This window comes from Felis catus, chromosome A2 (assembly GCF_018350175.1).
Source record: "Felis catus isolate Fca126 chromosome A2, F.catus_Fca126_mat1.0, whole genome shotgun sequence".
Lineage (NCBI taxonomy): Eukaryota > Metazoa > Chordata > Mammalia > Carnivora > Felidae > Felis > Felis catus.
The window spans coordinates 14,416,802-14,432,964 of record NC_058369.1 but is presented as its reverse complement, the minus strand read 5'-3'; the positions used below and the strand labels follow the sequence as shown (position 1 = coordinate 14,432,964).

The following is a 16,163-nucleotide window of genomic DNA, read 5'->3' as shown; positions in this document are numbered from 1 at the left end:
AGAAGGAGTGGTGTGGGCAAAATCCAGCCAGAGATTGTGGGGACAGTTCTAAGACCTGACCTCACTGTTCTTCTCTGCTGGCACACACACCAGCACAGGGTTCAGATGACATGCTCCCACTTGGAGACTGCTGTGCCCTGCAGTTCCACGTTCCAACAGGAGGCACTGGTGAGGGTGTGCATGGGCCAGTCCACCACATGAACTACACCAACCACACTCTGTCAGACCACCTAGGACCCAAGCATGCAACTGACACTGTCCTTGCCGACCCACTCATCCTACATTCAGAGTCTTGGCAACTGCTGGCGGGAGGATCCAGCGCCGAACAGAAGACCTTGACTCACTATGCTCTGTGGGAGAACAGTGTGTGCGTGGATGACAGCCTGGGTTGGGCCTTGAGGGTGATGGTGTAGAAAGTGAGGGGGAGGTGTCCCCAGGCAAAGCGAGAGTGGGAGATGCCCCAGGCAGAGGAGAACCCATGAAAAAGACGGAAGGCAGGAAGGTCAGGCTGGAAGGCCCAATGGATCTCTGTACCATTAATGTGGCAGCCCTGCCTATGGATCAAAATGCCCCAATATCATTCCTGGAGCCTATCTCAGTCAGAGTCATAAAACAGAAGCACCTAATCAGATCTGGGTTTAAGAGCACCTAGAGACAGCAAAGAGAATGCGAAGGGAGGAAGAGGGGCCCAAGGGGCCGCTGGTCTTAGGAACAGAGATGCCTCTGGGCCTAGGGTGAATGGTGGTCAGGAAATCGCAGAGCAGGGAAAGACTTGGAACTGCCTCTGACACCAGCTGCCTGCAAAATATAGGTGGGCCAGAAGGAGGCACTGTGGGGGCAGGTGAAAGGAATGGAGACCAAAAAAAGCCCCAGCACTACTGACAGGGGTCCTTCCTGACACACATGCACGTACACACATGTAGAGCCCAGGCAAAAGGCTTTCTGCAGCCAACTTGCGTGTCCCCTCCCAAGGCCCCCCTGCAGCAGGGACAGAAGGGGCTCAGGGTTCCCATGGAGGCCAGGCCCGTTTCAGTCAAACGGGTGACGTCAATGGAGCCCATAAATACAGAAGTCGGGGTGTGCTTTCTATAGAACCACTTCCTCCCCACAGGGAAGGTCAGCGTAACAAGAGAGGCTCCTGAAGGCCACCAGTTGGAAGGAGAGGGCAAACCAGTGGAGGAACCTGTGTGACTGGAGACATGGTTGGGCTGGGAGAGCTACAAGACTGGCCCTTGTCAGGGCAACTCAGTCACTTTCCCCGGACTGTCAGTCAAACAACTGTCAAGGAACAAATGGCTTCACTTTTGTGTCTTTGTAACACTTGACTAGATTCACAAACCAGAAATATGTAGACTTCAGAAAACATACCTCACAATTGAAGTACAGAGGATACCTTATCTAAGGCTCCTATTTTATACAAAGTTGCTACCCCATCTATATTTTATGGCGTAATGCTAAAAAATAGCTTTATATCTCTTGCCTCATGACGGGAAAGAAGCCAAAGTCAGAGCCTCTCACTGCTGGGCAGCCTGCAGGTGCCGGACAGGGATATAAACTAACATATTAGAAATTCCTGAGGTCACCTTGGGGCTCTCAGGATAAGTGAGGGGCACCACAGAATCAGTACAAGCTATGAGGGGTGGAAGAGCTTGAATGAGCATCTCTCTCTCATGCCTGAAGATTCCATCCAGGGCTGAGAGAGTGTCAAGGCTTCTTGTACCTCAAAATACAGATAAATTTTTTAAATCAGGTTTTTAAACCACAAAAATGTACAGAAATAGTTATCGACTGCAACTCCTTTGGGATGGAAGCTCAGCACTTAGAAGCCAGCCTGCCTCTTTCTGCTGTGTGACCCTGACTAGGAGAGACCCCTTCAGCAATGTCACTGGCAAGTTGGAAGTGGTCCCTATCTCATGGGTTTGTTGAGGATCCAATGAGACAGCGTCCCCAAGAAGACCACATGCAGAGCCTGGCATGTAGAAGGTGGCACCAATACCTCAGTGATTCCCAAGCAGGAAGAGGAAGAATCAGGGGTTGGAGGGGAGGCAGGGGGACGAGTTGGTGGAACCGTGAAGGGATGGTTCCTAGACAGATTTCACATCCTGAATTCAGAGGAGACAGAGAGTGAGAGTGAAGAAAATAGAAATGAAAACAGGAGGAAGCACAGACCACACTCTTCCATGAAAATGCTTAACGCCAAGCTCTGCAAATACACTTTCTGCACAAGGTTTTGCTCCCAGCGATGGGGCATGGAATTTGGCAGGACATGATGCTGAAGGATGAAAGATCTGCTCCAGCCATGCCTGCTGATGAAAGGCCCAGAACTAAGTCTTTTCGGGCCTTAGGGAAGCATTTAATCACGTGCTGAGAAGGTAAACCAGAGATTCTCAGGTTAAACCTGGAAGTGGGGGAGCCTGGGTGGTTGAGTCGGTTAAGTGTCTGACTCTTGGTTTTGGCTCAGGTCATGATCTCACGGTTTGTAGGGTGGAGCCCTGTGTTGGGCTCTGTGCTGACAGCATGGAACCTGCTTGGTATTCTCTGTCTCTCTGTCTGCCCTTTCCCCACTCGTGCTTGCTCTCTCTCTCTCTCTCTCACAAAATAAATTAAAAACAACAATGATAACAACAACAAAACAAACCTGGAAGTGAAATTAACAGGCATCTGGATGACACAGTTTGGAGCTACTTTCTAAGTCAGGTAAGTGAAACCACCCCTGAAAAGCAGCTCCACTCCAAACTCAACGAGTAAGCAAATATGGCATGGATGTGGGATACCACAGTCAAAACAAATCACTGTATAATGAATGACTACCTAGATTATAGAAAATAATGCACAATTCATTCCAGAGAAGCCGCATTTATTCCTCCGTGGCATTCGAATCAGCAAAGTCTAAGGATGATGCTGCCTTTCTTGACCAAAGAATAAAGAGGAAATGTGATCAAAAGCTTAGTTAAGGGGGTATAGATCTACATCTAAGTACAGACACAAAGATTCTCCTGACTCCGCAGAGGATGTGCAAATGACTGAAATGGGACTGTTTGCTGGAACAACGGTGTAAAAATTAGGCCAGCGGAGACTGAAAATATACCCAAGAATAGGTGTTCAGCAAGAGGAAATCCCAGGTGAAAATGAAATGACAAGGAATACAGTATGAAAGAACCTGCAGAAGACAACTTCACACATTCTCTAGCCAAGAGATTTCTCAGGAAAGAGACATCTCTTATAATCATGAACTGGGATCAGGAGTCCCAGAGCAGCCCAAAATTCTGGTCACACACACACATACATCACTGCCAAAACCATAATCTAAAAGGGGAGACTCTCAGGTGAAGTGTCCAGTCATGCACCATAAGAGCTACAGGAGTTGTTGAGCAGACCCAGGGAGTGAAGAAGCCAGCAGGGGCTCCAAGGGCCCATAGAGGCAGGAACCAATGAGAGACCAACAGCTGGGACCTCAAAGAAAGCTGCTGAGGGGCGCCTGGCAGGCTCATTTGGAAGAGCACGCAACTCTTGATCTTGGGGTTGTGAGTTCAAGCGCCACGCTGGGTGTAGAGATTACTTAAAAATAAAATCTTAAGGAGAAAAAAAAAGCAAGCAAGCTGCTGAGCAAAGGGAGAAACAGCCTCCATACCTTTGATGGAAACACTTAATGGAGGATTCTTCCAAAGTTGGTCAATTGATGAAGCCAATGGGGATGTTATAGGTTTTCTACACAGGTTACAAATGCAGTTGAGGCAGTTTAGATGCTGACAGTAAGCAAACAGAGGATAAATAACCTAACTTTGTATTAAAAAAAAAAGTGATTAACAGGGAGATTGGGGATTTCTCAGAGAGAAAGCAAAAGATGTGAAAATAACAGGGAAGCTGAATGTGGTACTAAGTTTAGGTGGGATTGTCTCTCTCTCCCTCTCTCTGCTCCTCCCCTGCCCTCTCTCAAAACAAATAAATAAACACTTAAAAAAAAAGTTTTACCTAAAGCACTCAAGTTAGAGAAAACGTGTTCAGAAAATAACAGCAAGAGGAATGATCAAGGAGAAAATAGTCATAAAATACTGCATTTATGTTAAAATAAAATTAAAAAAAAAAAAAAAAAGGTTTTGGGGCACCTGGCCGGCTCAGTCGGTGGAGCATGCAACTCTATATCTCAGGTTTGTGAGTTCAAGCCCCATGTTAGGGGTAGAGTTTACTTAAAAAAAAAAAAAAAAAAAAAAAAAAAAAAGCTTTTTGATACCCTGTGTTGGCTCCCTGAAAAGAAACTGGAACTTCTTTGGCCATTTGCTCTTCAGAACTAGAAACAAACCACTTCTAAAAGAAGAATATATTCCGATTTTTTTATTGAGCGAGTCTGGGTAAGAACGAGTAAAAGTTGATAGCACCCTGATTTGGGGGAAATCACAGGACCAATAAAGAGCAAAGATAAAGCATGCTTATGTTGCAACACAATAGGAGATAACACACAATTGCAGAAAGAAAACAGCGTGGAGAGCAGCACTTTAACTGAAATCTGGACAAATTCCCAGCTGGGGATACACCCAACAGAAAGGAAGGGATTTCCAAGTATAATGTCAGTGTGAGCTACAGAGGCGACCTTGTGGCTCTGTGGAAAACCCCGCAAGATTCAGGGTTCTGTCAAATCAAGGGAAGGTGCTTCACAAGCATAAGGGTTTAAATCATGGGTCCAAAAGCCCAGAGGCTACAAGGAAGTAATCCGAGGCATGGCTGCTTCCCCTGCCCAGCACTGGGTGGGCAAAATGTGACCACATACACAGCAACTATGAACCACTGCTAGAAAAAGAGTGAATGACCCTTGAGCAAGGAAGGTGGCAGAATTTGTCGTTAATCCAGAGACGAGAGCTTCAGAACCTCAATTCACTGAAGGCACTGGGCCACCAGGTCTAAGCAGTCAGTCTCCAGCACCCCCACACCTAAGGAAGTCTGGGGCTTCATCTAATCTCAGCCTCATCACTGCCTAGGAGAGACCTTACACTATCCCGTCACAGGATCGACCTGACATCCTGAGTTGTTCTCCAGGTTTGCTTTCCCCATCCCATTCAGGCCTTTGCTCAAATGTCACGCCTACAAATAGACTTTCCCACTACCTCTGCCAAAAAAAGCTCCCCATCAACTCCATCTCTTCACCCTGGACCATATTTTCCACGGTTCTTCTACCAGTGCCTAACCTTTTACTACATATCCAATGTTTGTCTTCTTTACTAAAACATAAGCTCACGTTGACAGGGACTATTTTAGTCATCCCTGATCCATAGCCCTTAGAATAGAGCTTGGCACCTGATGTGAGCTGAATATCTGCGGAATGAATAAAAGGGGAAAAAAAAAAAAAAAAAAAACAACCAAACCTAGGGGCGTCTGGGTGGCTCAGTCAGTTAGGAGTCCGACTCTTAGTTTCTGCTCAGGTCATGATCTCACAGTTTGTGGGTTCGAGCCCCACATCAGGCTCTGCACTGACAGTGTGGAGCTTGCTTGGGATTCCCTCTCTCCCCCTCTCTCTATGCCCCACCCCTACTCGTGCTCTCTCTCAAAATAAACGCCAAAAAATAATAATAAAAGAAAAGGAAAAGGAAAAGAAAAAGAAACTTCATAGAAACAATAATGACTTATTGTCTTGGCACTGAAGTTGGTGACCTTGAGCCCAGGGTTGAGCCAGTTTTGTTAATAACTTGCTGTGTAGCTTTGGGCAAATCACTTCATCTCTCTGAACCCATACTGCCTCACTCCTAAAACAAGGGAGATGATCAAGGAAGGACTAAAGTCCCCTTCCAACTCTCTACAGTTTGCAAAGATCTGATATCTTCCCAAAGGCAATTCATTACTGGCCACAGGTGGGCCCGGATTTACCGCAGATCAGTAAGTTCTGAACATTTGATTCTTGGGGCGCCTGCATGGCTCCGTCGGTTAAGCATCCAACTGCTGATGTCAGTTCAGGTCTTGATCTCACGGTCTGAGATCGAGCTCTGCATTGCGCTCTGCACCGTCAGCGCAGATTGGAATTCTTTCTCTTTCCTCTCTCTCTGCCCCTCCCCCACTCAGGCTCGCTCTCTCTCTCTCTCAAAATAAATAAATAAACTTAAAAAAAAAATAAAGAGGCGCCTGGGTGGGTCAGTCAGTTAAGCTTCCAACTTTGGCTCAAGTCATGATCTCACGGTTCGTGGGTTCGAGCCCTGCGTTGGACTCTGTGCCGGGAGCCTGGAGCCTGCTTCGGAGTCTGTGTCTCCCCCTCTCTCTCTGCCCCTTCCCTGCTTGCCCTCCATCTCTCTCTCTCAAAAAGGAAAAATAAACATTAAAAGAAATTAAAAGTAAATAAATAAAAAACTTAAGTTGATTCTTCTCGAGGAATCTCTAAGCAGAATAAAGCTGGGTAAGTGGCAAATGGAGGCCCGGTCTGACAGGAGCACAGTGTTCCCGTGATAAGAAACAACGCCAAGGCCAGAAGAGGCACAATGACGGCCACTGTCCCACATTCTTTGAAGCACCGAGATCCCACAAGTCCAGACGGGGGGATGGGGTCTTTCTTCTGAAGGGGACAGACTAAACAGATGGTGGGAGGAAGAGAAGTCACCATGGATACAGAAAAAGCAGAAGCTTAGACATCCCCCACCCCACTCCACCAAATGGTCCTGGAATGTAGGCCCCCCGAGTTCTGCCTCCTTACAGGATCTTAACCTCTTCTCTCTGAGCCTCTGCCTCCCATCTACGCCTCCTGCATCAGTGATAGGGGCTTAATACCCTCCAGATACTTCTATCAGACTTCCGGGTCTAGGGAGAGGATGCCTTCTTAGGTTTCCTGAAGAGACCAAACTTCAGGCTCCCAAGGGATGCCTGAACTGTCTGAACTGTCACCTTGACCCTCCCCTATCCTGAGTCACTTCTGGAAGGAACGGTCATGATGATGCCCCCGGGGCTGAGCCCTGGAGAGCTGGAAGCTGCAGGACCCACTGGCAGATCTGGTGGCGTTCCCATGGGCGCCAACAAGATGATATCCTCCCGAAATCCTGTGGGGACCCTATTGCTCCTGATGAGACAACTCTCGAGTACCCTGAGCGGGGTCCTGGGGCCCTGCGTGTCACCAAAGACGTTAAGTAAGGTACAGAGAAAGGCCCTCGGGTGCCCTGAGAGGCTGGCGGCTTCGGGGTCCTGCTGCTCGTCCTGAAGTCGCGCCCCAGGCCCCCGAAGACGGGCCAGGAGGCCCCTGCCCGCCGGGGTCGCAGTCCGTCAGCCCAGGCCCCGAAAAGAGCCCGCGCCTCCTCCCTCGCGGCCGGGTCCGCGCTCACCGCCTTCTCCAGGTGGCTGCGCGCCTGCTCGCTGTTCTTGGTGTGGTGGTAGAGCACGGAACCGAGCTGCAAGTGCGTGCGGGCCTCGATGCGCTGAGGCGGCTTGAAGGGGAACACGGCCTGCAGGCAGTGCACACACAGGCGGATCTTGGGCGGGCTGGAAGTGCGGAAGTGCTCGGCGAAGCCCAGAAGCGCCAGGTACCACGACTCGGCCGCCTCCGCCTGCGCTGCCTGGGCCGCCGCCGCCTGAGCCGCCGCCGCTGCTTGAGCCGCCATTTCGGCCTCCACAACAACAAGCCGCCGCCACAGGGAGGCGGAAGCAGGAGCGTGGGGCGGGGCGGGGCGCTTCTCACGTCTCTCGCGAGAGCTGCCGCATAAAGCATTCTGGAACATGTAGTTTGTCTTTGGAGTGTCTGAGGCTCCGGGAAGGTGTGAGAAAAGGCGATGTCCTTTGGTCCGCGGGACTGAGACCAGAAACTGCCAATAGGCTGAGGTTTGCTTTCCTTGGGGAAAGGCTCCAGGTATCCACGGAGTGGCCGGGCTTGGTTGGCCGACACAGACTACATCTCCCGTCAGGCCATGCGCACTATAACTAGTCTTCTCAAGTGGAACCGGAGCATTGTGGGATTGGATGAGTCTCAAGATGGACAACCGGGATGTTGCAGGTAACAGCTCCCGCCTCCCCTCAAGCGTCCGCCTGGGTCCTCGGGGCTACGCGTCGCCGTTTCGTCGTCCCGTTGGGTTTACCCCGACCTATTAGCCCCTCGCCTCAGCCCCCAGGGCGTCCCGAAGTGGCGGCTTCTGCATCTTCCCGGTCTCTCGAGACCCCAGACCCAGTTGCTGCCCCCACCGCCTGGTTTGCTGAGGGCGCGGGTATTCCGTAAAGGCCGCCACTGGGGCAGTCCTGCGCTCTCTTTCCGAAATAATCGCCTTCAGAGCTGCTCAGAGCTCTGCTCCCCGAAACAGCGGCAACCTTGGGCTGTCCTGCGCCCCTTTCTTCGAGGAGCCGCCGTCTGGCCTGTGTCCGCTTTCTGGAAAAGCTGCTTTTCCGAACTACTCTAGGACTCCTTGTACACACTTACCTGGGTCTTTCGAGCCCCCACTTGAACACAAGGCTTGCCTTTCCCTCTCTCCCAGACTAGCCGCGCCCCCCCCCCCCAACCTCCGACTGGGGTGCATTCACCCATTCAGCAAATACTGTGTGCCAGGCACAGTGCTAGGCGCTGGGGTTGCAGTGGTAACCAAAAAGGGCCCTGCCTTCCTGAAGATTACTTTCTACTGGGGCGTCAGACAGTGCACCAAGAGGAAATATTTACAGAGGTTATAATGACGTGAGAGAATGGAGGTGGAGGCTGCTGATACTAGGTAGTCAAGGAAGGTCTTTTTAAGCAGAAAGCATTTGAGATGAGAGGGTGCCAACTATGGGAGTGCCTGGAGGGAAGCTTGTCGTTTTGAAGAATATCAAGAATGAAGTGGGGGGCACCTGAGTGGCTCAGTTGGTTGAGCCTCCGACTTCAGCTCAGGTCATGATCTCATGGTTCATGAGTTCAAGCCCCACATCGGGCTCTGCGCTGACAGTGCAGAGCCTGCTTGGGATTCCCTCCCTCCCTCCCTCCCTCCCTCTCTCCCCCCCCCCCCCACTTGCTCTCTCTCTCTGTCTTTCTCTCAAAATAAAGTTAAAAAAAGAATGAAGTGGAAGTGAGGAGGGGAGTCATTTCTGAAAGTCAACTTTCAGAATTTGGATTTTATTCTGAGTCCCATGGGACGCTTTTGAAGTGTCTTGTTCATTTCTACACTTAACAGGGTCATCTGAAGACACCATTATCTTTTAGTTGGAGCCAGTACACCTCCTTATTGGTCTCTTGCTGCCACCATGTACTCTCTCCAAGTAGTAGCCGTAATGACCTTAAAAATACTGTTTGTCAGCATAATACTCCCTTGTCACTTCCCAAAGCCCTTTAAGTAAAACCTGGACTCCTACATTGGCCTCCCACCCCCATTCCTGTAACAGTCCACTCTGGCCACACTGGGCCCTTGCTGGTCGGTCCTTGATTATACCAGGCTTCTTTTTGCCTTAGGCTTTTGCAACTTCTCCTTACTCTGCCAAGATAGTTCCCCATGTGGCTTTTCGGGAGGCTGGCTCTTTATCTTTCTGGTTTTAGCTTAAGAGGTCTTCTTTGCTAACAGTTATTTTCTGGCTGCTCTAGCTGTATAGGTTGCTCTTCTATTATTCTTCCCTCTTTTTTTTTTTTTTTTTTTTTTTTTTTATCAGAGAGCTCTTAGGATTTTGTGGGTACTTTTTCGTTGTAAGTCTATTGTCTTTTTACCCCAAGGTGAGATCCTCATGGGCAGAGACCCCTTCCCTAGTTGAGCAGAGCACCTGGTACATAACTCAGTAAACATTCATGGAGTAAATAAAGAAATGGACGCTTAAATGTCTGTTGATGCAGGCAGCAGCAACTGGGCCGTTCCTGTAGCAGCTGCTGAACATGTTTGTGGAGCAATGATGATTTTTTTTTTTTAATGTTTATTCATTTTTGAAAGACAGAGACAGAGCACAAGCAGGGGTGGGGCGGGGGGGGGGGGGGGGGGGACACAGAATCCGAAGCAGGCTCCAGGCTCCAAGCTGTCAGCACAGAGCCTCATGCAGGGCTCGAACTCACGAACCGTGAGATCATGACCTGAGCCGAAGTCGGTCGCTCAACCGACTGAGCCACCCAGGCGCCCCCTGCAATGATGATTTCTGATATGCTTCTGTCTCCCCAGGGAAAGCTAACCGGTGGTTTGGGGTTGCACCTCCCAAGTCTGGAAAAATGAACATGAACATACTTCACCAGGAAGAGCTCATTGCTCAGAAGAAACGTGAAATTGAAGCCAAAATGGAGCAGAAAGCCAAGCAGAATCAGGTGGTCATCAGCCCTCAGCCCCCACATCCTGGCGAGTAAGTGCCCCTTGTGGCTGGATTGGGGTCTTCGAGGGTCACTGGCAGAAGTTTTTGTGTTCAAGGTCAGTCAGGTTATACCTGCACCTGGCCACAGCCTGATGATGCAAGGAGTGACACAGATGCTCTTTCAGGAGGCTCAGGTGGCAAGAGAGAAATGAGGGGTATGTGGGAGCTCAGAGATGGCCTGCCTGTATTCACCAGTTATTTAGTGCTGAGCAGCTGTGGCCTTGGGGCCAGAGATGTAGCACAGAGCAAAGACCCAAACTCCATCTCTACCCTTATGGGACTCATGGTCTACTAATAAAGGGAGTGCCAGTTCTACCCCCAGAGCTGCCAGTGGGTGACATGAGGTAGTGTGTTCCCTCGTGCAGCGGCCACTGTAGGAGCCCAGAAGAGGCTCTTCTGTTCTCAGAGCCAGCCTGTCGAGGAAGTAGGGAAAGGCCTGTCTGGCAGAAGGCAGGAAGGGAAGAGAGCCCTTGTGTGTCAGGTGGCTAAGCTGTTGCACCAAAGGAATTGTTTCAGAGCCAGGCAGGGGGTAGATCAGGCAGCGTTCCCTCCTGCCTTTCCTGAGAAATGTTGAGGGCTCCCAAGAGTTTTGAGCAGGAGTGATGTGATCAGGATGACAGGATCTAAGAATTTTCAGGCTGGAGGTCGATAATCAGAGAGGCAGGCCCCTTCCTCTGGGGTGTGAAGCATGGAACATATTAAACCCTCTCCAGAGCTGGCCCAGCTCCCCTCCCACCTTTTCTAAGCATTTGTGGCATCTCCTTGAGGGCAGCACTTAGACCTTATTGTTTCTTTTTTTAAGTTGATTTATTTATTTTGAGAGAGCACGTGTGTGCATGAGCGGGGAGGGGCAGAGAGGGAGAGAGAGAATCCCAGGCAGGCTCCGCGCTGCCAGTGCAGAGCCCGACATGGGGCTCCATCTCACAATCTGTGAGACCATGATCTGAGCCGAAACCAAGAGTTAGATGCTTAACCACCTGAGCCACCTATGCGCCCCTAGACCATATTCTTATGGGAACCCAGAGCCTGGGGTCTCTGAGGCACTCATGAATGTGGAGACTAGATATGGAGTGATTTGTAAGTCAGTGGGCTTGTGGGCTCTTGCCCTAGAGTTATGGAAGGACTTGTACCAGGATGGGAAAGACCTGTAGGAATGCTTTCAAGAGATCCCAGAATCAGCTGGATCCTAACACCAGGATCAGACAGCTGAAGGGGAGCATCACGTGGGTGGGTGCATAATACAGGTGGCTTTGGAAATAAAGTTAATTTCTTTGTTGTAAAAGCGTAGAACAACAAGTTTTAGAATTTCTCACTGAAGGGGTGTCTGGGTGGCTCAGTCGATTTAGCATCCAACTCTTGATTTCGGCTCAGATCGTGATCTCACGTTTTGTGAGGTTGAGCCCCGTGTCAGGCTCCACACTGACAGTGCAGAGCCTGCTTGGGATTCTCCCTCTCTCTCTGCCCCTCCCCTGCTTGCTGTCTATATTGCACTCTCTCTCAAAATAAATAAATAAACGTTTAAAAAACAATAGAATTTCTCACTGGAGAAATAAGAAATATTCAAGTTGCTTCAAGACATCCACTTTGCTATAGTCCCCTCCCATGTCTTTGCTTTGTTTCGCAAAGTTGTGATCAATTTTATTTGCCACTTCCCCCTCAACTTTTTAAAAGAAAAGCTTTTCCTTGCATTACAACTCTTTAGAACCATCGTAGGTTCATTCATCAAGGTTTATTCTTGAGATGTAATTAGTGTGCCATAAAATTGATCTTTGAAATTGTACAATTTAGTGATTCTTTAGTATATTCACAGCGTCATGCAGTCATCACTGCTCTCTAGTTCTGGAACATTTGTATCACCCCAAAAGGAAACGCAGTGCCCATTTGCAGTTACTCCTTATTTCCCCAGCTCTTAATTTACTGTCTTTGTGGATTAAGCTATTGTAGACATTTCATATAACATTTGGCGTTTTGTGTTGGCTTCTTTCACTGGACATAATGCTGTCAAGGTTCATCACTTTTTAGTATGTGTCAGGACGTCATTGCTTTTTACGGCCAAATAATATTCTGTTGGGTGGATGGAACATGTTTTGTTTATCTGTTCTTTAAGAGCCAGCATTAAAAAAAATTTTTTAATGTTCATTTTTGAAAGACAGAAAGAGACAGCATGAGCAGGGGTGGGGCAGAGAGAGGGGGGTACACAGAATCTGAAGCAGGCTTCAGGATCTGAGCTGTCAGCACAGAGCCCGATGCGGGGCTTGAGCCCACGAACCACAAGATCATGACCTGAGTCGAAGTTGGATGCTTAACCAACTGAGCCACCCAGGCACCCCTAAGAGCCAGCATTTTTTAACGGCATAATATCCCTTACCATCTGTTAATAAGTGGGATTCATTTGCTGTCTTGCTGCTGCCCTGAGGTGTTTTCTTGTCTTTCATTGTCCCCACTTTCTTTCCCTCCCTCTTGAGGGAGGTAACAGTATGAGCACAAGGGCTGCCAAAGGCCCCTGCTTGTTTAATGCTAAAGCTAGTTATCTGCAGATCCTCCTTTGTGTTAAAAAAAAAAAGAAAAAAAAAAATTATACAGGGTAGATATTCTGGAAAATAAAGGAGAGGAAAACAAGGCAAAACCAAAATCAGTCATAACCCTGCAACCCACAGACAGTGCTGGTTGCATTTTGATGGATTTTTCTAATAATTTTTAACTCAAATACTTGTTTTTAAATTCAAATATTTTTTGATATAAATAGGGCCATACTATAGTTGTTTCATATCCTGCTTTTTTTGTTTTTCACTTAATGTGCTTTATTGCTTTGTTTCTAAAATTTTAGCTTTTCAGGGCTCCTTCATCTGCAGCCCTATGGAAGTCTTATAATTTATTTAACCAGTGCTTTTTGTGATGAGGGTGTTTCCATTTTTAGTTTGTTATAACATTTCTAGAAGAATAAAACTTAATTTTGAAGGAAAAAGGCTAGATCTATGGGCTCGATAAGCTTTTACCAATTATTGGATTGAGTAAGGTAGGGTCTTGAAAGCAGTATATACAAGGAATTTCTGAGATTTGGGCAAGATTGTATGTTACAGCAGAAAATGGAAGAATAGGATATATACTATGATTGTAGCCTTATTTCCTTCTATTTCAAAGAAAAATACGGAAGAATTAGCAGTGGCTGTTCTGAGGGGAAAAGACTTTCGGATTTTTCCCTTTGATTTCTATTTCTATATGTTCCTGATTGCTCCATAATAAACATTTATTGCTTTTATCAGGGAAAATGGATTTGAATTTAAATATTTTTTTTGAGGGACAGAGAGAGAGAGAGAGGGGGAGGGGGAGAGGGAGAGGAAGGGAGAGAGTCACGGAATCTGAAGCAGGCTCCAGATTCTGAGCTGTCAGCACAGAGCCCGACGTGGTGCTCAAACTCACAGACTGTAAGATCATGACCCGAGCTGAAGTCAGAAGCTTAACCAACTGAGCCACCCACCCAGGCACCCCAAGATTTGAATTAAACATTTGGGTCCCTGCGTTTGCTTTAGTGCTGACTTGTTGAAAATACATGTTTAAATATACTTTTTGCAAACAAAAAAGAGTGTAAAAATAATAAGAGTATAATATTCCCCTTTAGTTCTTCCACCAAGAGATTGCTTTGGGTGTTGTGCTGTGCACCTGTGATACCCACAGAAGCGCTGGCTGGCCCAGGCCCAGAACTGCAGTCACACATGGACGCAGACACACAGGCCCTGCCTTAGAAATCTCTGTTGTCTGGCAGGAGAGACAGACGTAGGAGCCAATAAGCAGCCCAGCTAATTAGTTGACAAGTACGACAGGTGCTGTGCAGGAGGATCAGGTGCTTTTAAGCTGTTTTGTTGGAGATACCGTTTGAACCTGTAGGGTCAATATTGCAGGTAGAGATAACATCAATATAGGTAGTATTGCCTTGACCAGAATAAGAGTGTTCCATCTTACAATGAAGGCTGCTCTCAGTAGTTCCAGACATTTTTGGGAGCAGGTTTTGGGTCCCATTAGGTGAGAATGCTGGGGGGGAACGGGCGAGGCAGGCCCCTGCCTTTCCTCTTGTGGCTCACTTTCTTTGTCCTCTGTCTCGGGTCTAGAATTGCGAATGCACACAACTCTTCTGTTTCCAACAAGTTTGCTAATGATGGCAGCTTCCTGCAGCAGTTTCTGAAGTTGCAGAAGGCACAAACTAGCACAGGTGAGTGCGGTCTCCCCCATCCTGTGTCTCCCCCTGTTGGGGCTCACTCTGCCAGCTCTTTCCCCTTGGAGGTCTCTGGGCATCTCAGAAACAGCAGGTCCCACCTCAGACTTCTTCCTCTCATCCCGCATTCATTGAGGACTTTCATTCTTCTCGTTCTTACAGTAAATGCCCAGGGGGAGAGCATAGACCCAGCCTTCAAAGTGCTTGCCCCATAGGAGCAGAGACAAATAAGCCAGGTTTCAGTCGGTGGGGGTGGGGGACCCTGACTAAACATGGCCCAGGTGTTGGGGAATGTCATTGAAAAGATGTGCCTGTGAGCTGGATCCTGGCACTCTAGAGGCTTCTCAGTCTCTCCCCTATACTTGAAATGTGGGGCTTCCTTGTCTTCCCCGCTCCCAGAGGCTACTCTAAGCACATAGCCTTGAGATAGGATGTGGTATTCAGAACACCTGCATGGTATATGTGACTGAACCCATTTAAGGCCTTTTTTTTTTTTTTAATACAAACTTTCAAGATTTGGTGGGTGGGTGTGGGGATCCATTCGTTTTGCTGCCACCTAAGACAAGCTTCATGTAAGTTTCTGTTGCTTATTACAGTTGTTACCCACCAACCTGGAGTGGCCTGCCTCTTTCTTTGGTCTTTCCTTGCCCTCTGAGTTCAAGGACCAATTTCAGATTATACCAGGGAAGCTCCCTGGAGGGTTATAAACCCAACACCAGGACTGTGGGGCCACAGTGTGGTTTAGAGCAGCAGCTCAGATGTGAGGGATGGGACCCTTATCCATTGGGGGAGGGGGGGCACCTGGCCCACAGGAGCTCCATGAGACATGTGAGGTATGAGAATCCCTTGCTGTAGGGAGCCCACCCATGTCTGTGGTTGTGCGATTTACTGATCAGCTTACTTTTAATGTAAGAACGTTTCTGACCAAACAAAACACCATCAATCTTTGTCAGGTTTTCTAGGAGACAGCTGAGAAAATTAACCTAAAGCCAAATTCACCCACAGAGAGGGAGGAAAGACTGTATCAGTCCTTCACCGCAGGCCCTCAGGCCAGGAGTTGTGTTTGAAAGCCCTGAATAGGCTCTCATCAGCTTGCCACTGACAATGAGAGGGAGTGGTTATAAGCCAGGTGTGGGGATTCAGGTCTTATCCAGAAGAGCTGGCACATCCCTGGGCTTTGAGTGCAGGTATCTTCTTCAGGCTGGGTGACCGTGACCAGTCGTTCCTCTCTGAGCCTTAGTGTCCTCTTCTATAAAATGAAGTTGGTGTCCTCAATGAGCTCCCACCCCCTACCAGTTGCCATGCTGGAAGCCAAGGACCCAGCCCCATTTAATGCATTTGTGGCATACGTTTAGGTGGGAAGACGGGGAATTGTGCACCACAGACCTTGAGCATGAGTATCTTTCCTTCCATCCCAAGATGCCCCACCCAGCACGCCCAGTGCCCCCACTCGAGTACTCCCCCGCACTGGCAAGAGGCCTCCTCTCATCAGCAGCCCACCAGGCCAGGTGAAGAACTACGTGCATGCCAAGCAGCTACCTGTGGCCAGCCGCCCAAGCGTCTTCCAGTCTCCTGATGAGGATGAGGAGGAAGACTACGAGCAGTGGCTAGAGATCAAAGGTGAGGTGCGGGGGCTGCCACCTTCCTTCCAATACTGCTCCTCCAGCTCCGTGGGTGCGACCCACAGCCAACGAAGAAAGTGTGGCTGGGGGTG

At 48.6% G+C, this 16,163-nt stretch overlaps 2 protein-coding genes across 5 annotated transcripts in view; one reads left to right on the top strand and one right to left on the bottom strand.

The window, feature by feature from the left end:
* Positions 1 to 7,606, bottom strand: part of MAU2 (MAU2 sister chromatid cohesion factor) — a 30,328-nt gene extending 22,722 nt beyond the window's left edge. For 2 of the 3 annotated variants that reach the window (XM_006928660.5, XM_006928661.5), the window contains exon 1: positions 7,290 to 7,606. In XM_006928660.5, coding sequence (XP_006928722.1) covers positions 7,290 to 7,565 — 276 coding nt within the window. In that variant the 5' untranslated portion in view covers positions 7,566 to 7,606. The remainder of the gene's footprint in view (positions 1 to 7,289) is intronic. The other variant, XM_003982121.6, reaches the window with a different exon arrangement.
* Positions 7,607 to 7,712: 106 nt separating this feature from the next.
* SUGP1 (SURP and G-patch domain containing 1) overlaps positions 7,713 to 16,163 on the top strand; it is a 31,766-nt gene continuing 23,315 nt past the window's right edge. For both annotated transcript variants that reach the window (XM_006928659.5, XM_003982120.6), the window contains exons 1-4: positions 7,713 to 7,954; positions 10,056 to 10,230; positions 14,346 to 14,446; positions 15,869 to 16,069. In XM_006928659.5, coding sequence (XP_006928721.1) covers positions 7,921 to 7,954; positions 10,056 to 10,230; positions 14,346 to 14,446; positions 15,869 to 16,069 — 511 coding nt within the window. In that variant the 5' untranslated portion in view covers positions 7,713 to 7,920. The remainder of the gene's footprint in view (positions 7,955 to 10,055; positions 10,231 to 14,345; positions 14,447 to 15,868; positions 16,070 to 16,163) is intronic.